The 10,170-nt window shown below is 47.1% G+C and overlaps 1 protein-coding gene across 2 annotated transcripts in view; it reads right to left on the bottom strand.

The window, feature by feature from the left end:
• Positions 1-9,876, bottom strand: part of GRIN2A (glutamate ionotropic receptor NMDA type subunit 2A) — an 880,817-nt gene extending 870,941 nt beyond the window's left edge. Inside the window, exons 1-3 of one of the 2 annotated variants that reach the window (XM_068244672.1) lie at positions 9,335-9,876; positions 8,259-8,445; positions 6,151-6,570 (exon numbers count right to left, since the gene is read on the bottom strand). In XM_068244672.1, coding sequence (XP_068100773.1) covers positions 6,151-6,552 — 402 coding nt within the window. In that variant the 5' untranslated portion in view covers positions 6,553-6,570; positions 8,259-8,445; positions 9,335-9,876. Of the gene's footprint in view, positions 1-6,150; positions 6,571-8,142; positions 8,163-8,258; positions 8,446-9,334 lie in introns of those variants that run through there. The other variant, XM_068244673.1, reaches the window with a different exon arrangement.
• Between the last annotated feature and the right edge of the window lie 294 nt (positions 9,877-10,170).

Genomic DNA, 10,170 nt, shown 5'->3' on the forward strand with positions numbered 1-10,170 from the left:
GTCTTATATGCCGAAAAATACGGTATGTGCAAGAGAAGTTCTCGAAACACTCAGCTACTCACGGCTGGAGATTTCCTATAAATCAAGGTTAACTGCAACATAAAGTTTGCATACAACATTAGAAGCAATACCAGCTCAAATCCAGCCTAACAGCAGAGCACCTGTCTCTAGACTTAAAGGGATACTTAAGCCATGAATAAAAAAATCAGTTTTACTTACCTGGGCCTTCTGCCAGCCCCTGCAGCCATCCCATGCCCTCGCACTCACTCATGGATCCTCCGGTCCCCCGCCGCCAGCTAGTTTCGTTTTCTCTGACATGCTTGAAAGGCCTGGCCACATGTTGCCTTCTTTACATGTGGCCAGGCCTGTCAGCAAAAAACAAAACTAGCTGGTGGCGGGGGACCGGAGGATCCGTGTGTGACTGCGAGGGCACGGGACGGCTGCAGGGGGCAGGTTGAAGCTCCAGGTAAGTAAAACTGTTTGTTTTTTTTTACTCATGGCTTAAGTATCCCTTTAAAGTAAAACTGAAGCGCCCTTTAAAAAAAAAACATTAGTTAGATACCCATTTATGGAGAGGGAAGGCTCTGCCTCCCATAGACTCCTCTCTTGGTGCCCTCAGTCCACTGCTGTCCCTTCAATTAAGTTATTTGACCAACTTGTCAAACATGCCTTTGGAAGTCCTTGTGAAGGTTTCAGAAGTTCTCAGCTCGCACATGCGCAGTACAGAGTTTCCCGTCTTCCGAAATGCTCATAAGGGCCCGTTCTCACCTGAGCGGAAATCACGCGATTCCCGCTCACGGCAAACTGCTAGCGGTTTAGCAGAAACCGCTACACAATGTAGTGAATGGCAGTGTTCTCACTGCCGCGGTTGCGGTTAGCGATAACCGCAACCGCGCTGCATGCAGCGGTTTTTCGGCGACGAGCGTTCCACGATTAGCGATCGTGATTAGCGTGCAAAGCACGCTAATCACGATCGCTCCAAAACCGCCACAGTGTCCAGTGATTTTTCCGCGCTAATCGCTGGAAAATCACTCCCGCAAAACGCCCGCGGTAATCGCCAGCGTTCTGCGACTAAGTGTGAACGGGCCCTAAAGGTTTCAGAAGTCCTCAGCTCACGCATGCGCAGTAAAGAGTTGCCCATCTTTGGAAGCGCTCATGAAGGCTTCAGAAGTACTTAGCTCACGCATGCGCCAGGGCCAGTTTAAGCAACAATGGGGCCCCAGGGCAAAATAAAGCTGGGGGGCCCCCAACAGATACCACAGAACAAAAATCGGCATTAAGGGACCTTTTTTGCAGCTGGTATAGTCAGGGTGACCCCAATCGGTTGAAACTCTACATTCTGGCTATCCCAGCCTGCATGGGGGACAATAATAATACATAATGAAAAAAAAAATTGGGAAAATAGGAAAAAATGCCAGGGATCTTCATACAGCCATATTGCGGCTGTATAACGATCCCTGGCCAAAGCGCTGCGGCTGCGTATGGAACCCCTGGAAACCCTGTCAGGAAATGTATTGCTCTTTCTTTTGATACATGTAAAATTACACTACCACTAGGTTTGCTACTAAAAGTGACATTTACCACATTTAAAAGTATACTTTTTTCCTTTGAAACTTTAAAACCGATTTTCTCAAAAAACGACAAGGTATTTTTGAAAAATTGTTTTTTTCTCTTATTCCCAATGATCTCCTTAACATATCCTGCAAATTTAGAGTTTCTAGCATTTAGGCCCAGTGCACACCGGGCGGATCCGCCGGCCGAATCCGCCTGAAAATCCGCATGGCTAATGTATCTCTATGGGCTGGTGCACACCGGCGGTTTGAGGTTTTTAGCAAGCCGCAAACATGCCTCTTGCTGCACGTTTGCGGTTTTCTAAAAACCTCAAACCGCCGGTGTGCACCAACCCATAGAGATACATTAGCCACACGGATGCTGATGCGGATGCGGCCGGCGGATCTCATACAAAATCCGCTCGGTGTGCACCCAGCAAATATCGTCTCTCTGCTCCCAAAACCGCTAGCGTTTTGACGATCTGCTAGTGGTTTTGGTGTGCACTGGGCCTTAAGGTGGATTTGCTATTAACCGTTAAAGTCAGCAGGTTTTTAAATGTGTATTTTTTTCCTTTGAAACTTTAAAATCGATTTTCTCAAAAATGTTAAGGTCATTTTGAAAAAAAATGTTTTCCTCTTGTAGCCACTGGGGGCCCCTACAGGCTTAGGGGCCCTGGGGCAATTGCCTCCTTTGCCTCTATGGTAGCGCCGGCCCTGGCATGCGCAGTAAAGAGTTGCCCACTTTCGGAAGTGCTCGTGAAGGCTTCAGAAGTACTCAGCTCACGCATGCGCAGTACAGAGTTGTCAGTCTTTGGAAGCGCTCATGAAGGCTTCAGAAGTACTCAGCTCACGCATGCGCAGTACAGAGTTGTCAGTCTTTGGAAGCGCTCATGAAGGCTTCAGAAGTACTCAGCTCACTCATGCGCAGTACAGAGTTGCCCATTTTTGGAGCTGCTCGTGAAGGCTTCAGAAGTACTCAGCTCACGCATGCGCAGTATAGAGTTGCCAGTCTTTGGAAGCGCTCATGAAGGCTTCAGACGTAGTCAGCTCACGCATGTGCATTAGAGTTGCCCATCTTCAGAAGCACAGGATGCAAGTGATTCCAAAGCCTTTTATGGAGTTCCAAAGTGCGGAATTTCAACAGGGACAGCGGAGAGAGGACCAGGAAGGCTTTATGGGATCCAGAGCCTTCGCTGTCCATAGAGGAGTATCCCACTATCTTTTTTAGAACTCTTCACATTTGCTTTAAGCTGCATACACGTGAGATAAGAATCATTCCAACGATGCTGCACACATTACAAATGATCAGTTTATGCAAACGCCCCAAGAAATGATTTTGTAGTCCATGTACTTCCTTCTATGGACTCTGTCCAGCGCCTAACTAGAAATCACTGGGCCCCCCTTCGGAACTTTGGATGGGGCCCTCTCCCGCCAACCCAGCCCCCACCCCACCCCCTCACACTTCCTGCACAGGTAAACTGAGAACCAATGTTATTCAATTGGCTAGTGCACTCTTGAAGGTGTTTTCCCCATGCAGATAAAAACAAACAGCAGTGAAGCAGTGCACACATTTCTCTATCAATTACATTAGCTTCTGTGATAAAACGTGCATCTTTTCACACACAGAGACACACATGGTGTGCAGAAAATGCATACAAAAAACCGACAGACGAGTGTGCTCTCAGCCTCAGCTTATTACACTCACTCTGTCCATCTCTGAAGGAGCAGAACTGGCTCTACAGCCTTCTCCAGCATCACTATAGTACAGCGCACTTGGGAAGGGGTAGAGAGGTTGGTGGCTGTACAAAAGAGCCTGCTGCACACTGATAACGAATCATACAAAGTTTTGTAGATAAAGATTTAAAGATAGTCTCTATTCAGTTTTCCTCAGGGTCTTCTTCTTTACAGCTCTGTTCTACCCCCAGCCTTTTTACCCCTCCACAAGTACTGTGTCCTGTAGTGATGCTTGAGGATTTTAGGCACAGAGAGAAAAAGCTTTCTATTCTCTGCACAATTGTTCTAATGACTGCATCTGCTCAGCCACTGATAACGAATCATACACAGTTTTGTAGATAAAGATTTGAAGACAGTTCATATTCAGTGGCTGAGCAGATGCAGTCATTAGCACAACTGTGCAGAGAATAGAAAGCTTTTTCTCTCTGTGCCCAAACTCTTTAAAGGGAAGGTTCAGGGAGGGGTTGAAAAAATAAAAATACATATCCACTTACCTGGGGCTTCCTCCAGCCCGTGGCAGGCAGGAGGTGCCCTCACCGCCGCTCAAGAGGCTCCTGGTCGTCTCCGGTGGCCGACCCGACCTGGCCAGGCCCGGCTGCCAGGTCGGGCTCTTCTGCGCTCCAATCTGCGCCTCACGGGGGCGCGCTGACGTCATCGGACGTCCTCCGGGCTGTACTGTGCAGACGCAGTAGTTCTGCGCCTGCGCAGTACAGCCCGGAGGACGTCTGATGACGTCAGCGCGCCTGCGTGGGACGCAGTCGCAGAAGAGCCCGTCTTTGGAGCGCAGAAGAGCCTGAACTGGCAGCCGGCCTGGCCAGGTCGGGTCGGCCACCGGGAGCCTGCGGAGCGGCGGTGAGGGCACCTCCTGCCTGCCACGGGCTGGAGGAAGCCCCAGGTAAGTGGATATGTATTTTTATTTTTTTCAACCCCTCCCTGAACCTTCCCTTTAACCTCCTTGCCGGTTATCCCGAACACAGTTCGGGGTAACCTGCGCAGGAGGATTTCTCAGGCCCCGCTGGGCCGATTTGCATAATTTTTTTTTCCTACGCGCAGCTAGCACTTTGCTAGCTGCGTGTAGTACGCGATCGCCGCCGATTCGCCGCCGATTCGCCGCTACCCGCCGCGTCGAGCCGCCCTCCCCCCCCACCCCAGACCCCTGCGCAGCCTGGCCAATCAGTGCCAGGCAGCGCTAAGGGGCGGATCGGGATTCCCTCTGACGTCACGACGTCCATGACGTCGGTGACGTCATCCCGCCCGGTCGCCATGGGGACCGGGGAAGCCCTGCAGGAAATCCCGTTCTCAACGGGATTTCCTGCATACTCTGATCGCCGAAGGCAATCGGAGTGGGTGGGGGGATGCTGCCGCTCAGCGGCTATCATGTAGCGAGCCCTGGGCTCGCTACATGATTTAATTTTTTTTTTTAAAGTGCGGCGCTGCCTCCTTGCCGGATTTTTTAGAACGGCAAGGAGATTAAGCGTCACTACAGGACACAGCACAGCACTTGTGGATGTGTAGAAAGGCTGGGGATAGAACAGAGCTGTACAGAAGACCCTGAGTAACACTGAATAGGGACTGTCTACAAATCTTTGTCTGCAAAAACATTGTATGATTCCTTATCAGTAGCTGAGCAGATGCAGTCATTAGAACAATGGTGCAGAGAGCAGAAAGTTTTTTCTCTCCGTGCCTTTAGTTGTCAGTCTCTCAGGACAGGGCCCCATGTGGCTTCTGTCCCCCCTGCAGCTGCATCCCTTGCAGGGTCTATTGTTACGCCCCTGGATTCTGGGGATACTTCCATGTAACTAGTGCCTAAGCTGCATTTAACTTGCTCCAAGACATGTATTATTCATAAGACAGGCTCCTTTAGGCAGATCGCCCCCTTGTTGTCCTCCTGTGCCAATTGAATCCTCTGCTATTTGGCTTGTAAAGTCTGGTAGTCTAGGATGTACTGCGCATGCACAGAAGGTTCCTGGTGACAGGAGCACAATTGGGGGGGGGGGGGCAGGGGGGAGTGCACAGCCGAACTGTGCATGTTCCAACTGTCCCAACTGAAGGACTTTACGGCCCGAAGAGCAGAGGATCCAGGCCGCACAGAGGATGGCGAGAGTGCAATCAGCCTGAAGGGGGCTGGAGGAAGCCCCGGATATAATTTTTTTTTTCATATCCCCCATCTCAAGTACACTTTAAAGGGATGAATTGGTAACACTGTAAAACACCTGCAGTATTGGTACACTTGATTGATCTAATGAAAAGCAGACCGTGTGTGACCAGAATTATTACTCTACAGTGAAATTATCCAGGATTGGTATATACAGCAATAGATCCGGCTGGTGCAGTGCACAGAGGGACACCAGCTATGCAAAAAAAATAAAAAAAAATGCTACTGCAGAATCCATCTATCACTGCACTGTAGTATTCCAACAAAGAATGCAGACTGTGCCAGCTGCTCTATAACTGCTTTTGACTAGGACAATATATATGATTTACAGCCACTGCCACTTTTTACTTCTCTTCATACTTCAGGAAATCAGGGCCACCTCAGTAATAACTGCAAACATTCATGGCCCTTTCTAAAGGTTTACTTCTATCTGTGAATCAACAAACTGTTACTTCCTCAGCAACTCCATCCATAGCAACGTGACACACTGTGTGCTGGAATCCAAACCTCTGGAAGATGCTGCATTGCTGAAGTCTTCCAGCAATAGTGTATTCTCCTCATGCGGTAGTTAAGCAGACCTCAGCACTTTATACAAAGTGATTAATTGACCATGACGTTCATACTGTGCACAGGGAGGGTAAGGATATGGAGACAAACAGAATGCTCCCACGGCTGAGCATTAAAAAAAAAGACCTTGTATAATCCCCTTACCTTTTCTGACATGATCATTGAGGAGCCACCATGAATCCCCAGGATTGGGATGAAGGTCTGAGATGAAACAAAATCCAAAATCTGAGCGATGGCTTCCTGGTCAGTGTCATCTCCAAACACCACCCCGTGGATCTTGGTGCCTGACATCAGGTCACACACGTGGGTGATGATACTTTTGGGGTCAGTCTGGTTTACAATCAGGGTCACTACGTTCACATCAAAGTTCAAGGTCAGGTCCCTCGACCAGAGAGCCCGGACGTCCCTCTCGGTGATGTAGCGGTTTCTCCCCAAAATCACTGCAATGTTCAAGACAGGGAAAGTTTTCTCTGCTGCTCCGTGACTCAGATCCAACATCTGGAGCAGAACGTGGAGCAGCAGCACGGCATAGCCAAATGTATCCATCTTGTCCAGCTTTACTCCCTGCAGGGATTGATCACAAAAGTTTCAGGTCAGTCTCCCATCACCTCCTTCCCTCGCAGCCATTGATCATGCGTGTGAACACAGAGAACAGGAGCTGAATGGATAATTTGGTGCAGTGAATAGAGCTGTGGAAGTAAAACCAATTAGCTCCCCAGCTCGCTTTTGTTTTAATATCAGCCTGTGTCATGTTTCCCCCCCTAATAAAGCGGAGCTCCCCAGTGACAGCCTTGCGGAGAGGCATTGGAGTTTGGATGAAAGACGCTGCATGCTGCTGACTTTCCAGAATAGAAATTGCTCCCATTCCAGCTCTGCAATATTGTGCAAACACTTATGGATGACATGCAGTACCTCCTTGCATAATTACTACACCCCTGCACATGACAACAGTACACATCATGCAATTTCCACTTCTGATTGAGAAAATCATGAGATTTGGGATTCAAAAGATATATGCAGCCCACTAATTGCCTGACCAATCCAAATTGATCCCTTTCTCGATCGGAAGCAGATCAGACATGCTGGACAAGCTCTATTGAAATATCAGCTATCATTCTGAGTGTATGTCCTTTTGGTTCATTTTCAATATCCAGTTGGAAAATTGATCGGATCTGAATCTGAAACAATCACACGTGTGTATGCTATCTTTCTTCTATATCCAATCTATGCCAGATCTGATCAATGTCAGATGTTATGCTGGCCTGGGTACACACGATTCGATTTCCTGTCCAATCAACGGTAATCTAACGGTAAGTTGTATCGTGTGTACATGTCCAAACTGCTCCGGATTGATAAAGTGATCGATTTTCCCATAATAATACAAAATCGAACAGGAGCAGATCAGATGTCGGAAATAACCATCTGATTCCCAATCAATGGGGCAGGAAATTGCATGGTGTGTATTTATGTATTGAACATCTGCATGTGATCTGTCACATATACATTCCAGACATCTTATAAATAGCCATGATCATTATGATGATGAGAGCCATTGTGGTGGTGCTTGTGTTTACTGTCAGATGTACACTGCACGTATGCAGAGAGCTGTGCTGCAGATAAGCACTGCTCAATAGGCACTGGGATGTGACTGTCTGATTGCCCATGACATTCCTGCACACTGTGTATTTACTTCCTCTGTGTCGCCATGGCATCACCAGTGGATGTGTCTGAGACACTGCAGATTACATCTACAGGGGATACCCCTGCAGTATCGTCTCTTCCCACTCATGGATGCGAGGAATGGATGCAGCTTTCTCCCCACTAGTACAGCACTTAGGTTACACGACTGCATTAACATGTCTGTCACTGCAGTGATCTACCCAGCACAGCGTGCTTGCCATAATCCCCTACTGACAGGCACCCTGCTCTCTACAGCACAGCAGAGGCGATTAGGCTAAGCGATCATCAATGCTTTTGGCTGCAGGGAAAGGCTATTGATAGAAATGTGATCTGTCTAATTTCTCGCAGCTAGCCTTGACACCATACACCTATTACGCAGGGATAGGAGAGAGAAAAAATCCCTATATGGTATGCAGTTTTGCTGTGGATTGTAGGGAAGCTCCTGTTATTACGTACATTATGTTGTTCTTAAACTTAATTCTCCATTCATGTAGTGAAAGGAAAAGTACGCGAGCGCCCCCTCCTGGTGAGATCACACATTGCAGCTTACTACACCAGCGACTGAAACGTACCAGAGCCTTCAGAATAGGTGGTTACTATTTGGCATGCTGCAAAGTTTGGCATCGCGTAGACCTCAGCAGCGTTTCTTAGGATGCTTCTCCACTCTCTCCTCCAACAATGGTGTCCTTGCTGCAGTTAGAGTCCCACATGGCTGCCAACAATGCCATCCATCCCATTTGGTGCATGTGTAACAGCTGCCTAGAGGAATGTCAACAATAGGACACATGAGTACAGGCTAACATCAGATATATATTTATGATTGTACATCTAGCAGTCAGATGGACACCAAAAAAAACTCTAGTAGTGCAATATATCCAATAAGAAAAATTAACAGCCCAGGTGTTCAAACCACATAATGACAAAGTTCTACATTTTCTGTGATCTAAAATGCTGTATATGACATAAAAGCCCGGTCTCTGCCAATCTTGCAGTGGCTATAGGAAGCGCAGGTGGCTCAAGGAATTTTGAATGCATTTTTGGCTCATTTCTGATCCACTCATCAATATATTTTCCTGAAATCAGTTAATTCCTAATGAATTTCAAAATGCCAATAAAAGGTCTGATAAAGACGTGCTACTCATAAAAAACATATAAAATCTCAGTGGGCGAGTATAACTAACTGACTGACCTATAAGTGCTTAAAGCAGTCTAAAAATACATTCAATTTTAGTGGTTCCCACGTTAGATCCTATTACAGTGACAGTCTACAGGGTGTCTGTCACATGACGAGACTGGCACACTTCAAACAGCAAGATAACTGCACTAGTTAAATCTCCTGTCTGCAGCTAAAACTAGAGGACTGCTAGACTGAACGAGCTTCCAGAGGCTGTTTTCATCTTATGAAAGTTTAGAGGAGAAAACAGAATAAAGAAACTAATAGGTGGATGGCTGCAGATGCTACACATATTTTATGTCATTATTGCTTCCCTCCTCCACATACTGATGCATTAACAGCCGCAATAAATAGCAATAAAATAGCAAGAAAAATGGCTGCTCACCATTAATGATTTTATACGGTTAACACGCGACTTCAAGTAATTAATAAGTCACGACGAAGACTGATGCACAATAGCGGTGAAATACTCACTGCATTCTTTCCTTCAAATTCTGTAGCCCGGAGCTGGTATCCCACACAGTCATCTCAGTCAATCCCCCGTGCTGAAGAATGCTGCAGCAGTAAATGGTCTTTACGTTTGGTCAACCTCACGTTAGAGCTGGATACTTGTTCACATGGTAGAAAATGCAGCATTCAGCCAGCATCGCAAAGCCCAACACTTTAAAGTTTAAAGCTCCCGTGGCAAACTGGACAATTCACAGGCATCCATGAAAATCAGTATCCAAGCCGTGCTGTCTTCTTTGCAGGTTTATTTTTCTCTCTCTCTTTTTTTCTTCTGCAGCAGAGAGAGCCTATCCAGCCTCTGTGTATTCCTCATAGCTTTTGGGAAGTGAGGGTTGCAGTCAGCTACACATCCTTAAGGTAAGAGAGAGAATTACAGTCAGCTCAAGCCCACTGACTGCACAGCACACTGACACTGAATGCGAGGCACCAGAGCCGCAGTCAAGTTCTGAGGAGCTGCTCTAGCTTCCAACACACAGGCTCTCTGTATCCTCTCTGTATTCTGCAGAAGTTCTCCCAAGCTGCTATGCAAACTGAGAAACAGCAGGTGTGTTTGGCAGGAGAAACAAATTGGTATTTTTGTATTGGATTTGTAGCTGCCAAAACAGTCTGGACGTGATAAATTCCCTTTCTGCCTTCAGAGTGATTTTGCTATTAAGTTGCGTTAGATTTTTTTCACTGATATGATCTTTTTACACTTCAAGGAATACAGAATAGCCGGTTGGATTTCAGGCTGTGTTGTGTGGATAGCGCGATGATGTGCCATTTTCATGCTCGCTGTCCAAGGTCCTGAAATAGACATACCT

This window comes from Hyperolius riggenbachi, chromosome 7, assembly GCF_040937935.1.
Source record: "Hyperolius riggenbachi isolate aHypRig1 chromosome 7, aHypRig1.pri, whole genome shotgun sequence".
Classification (NCBI taxonomy): Eukaryota; Metazoa; Chordata; class Amphibia; order Anura; family Hyperoliidae; genus Hyperolius; species Hyperolius riggenbachi.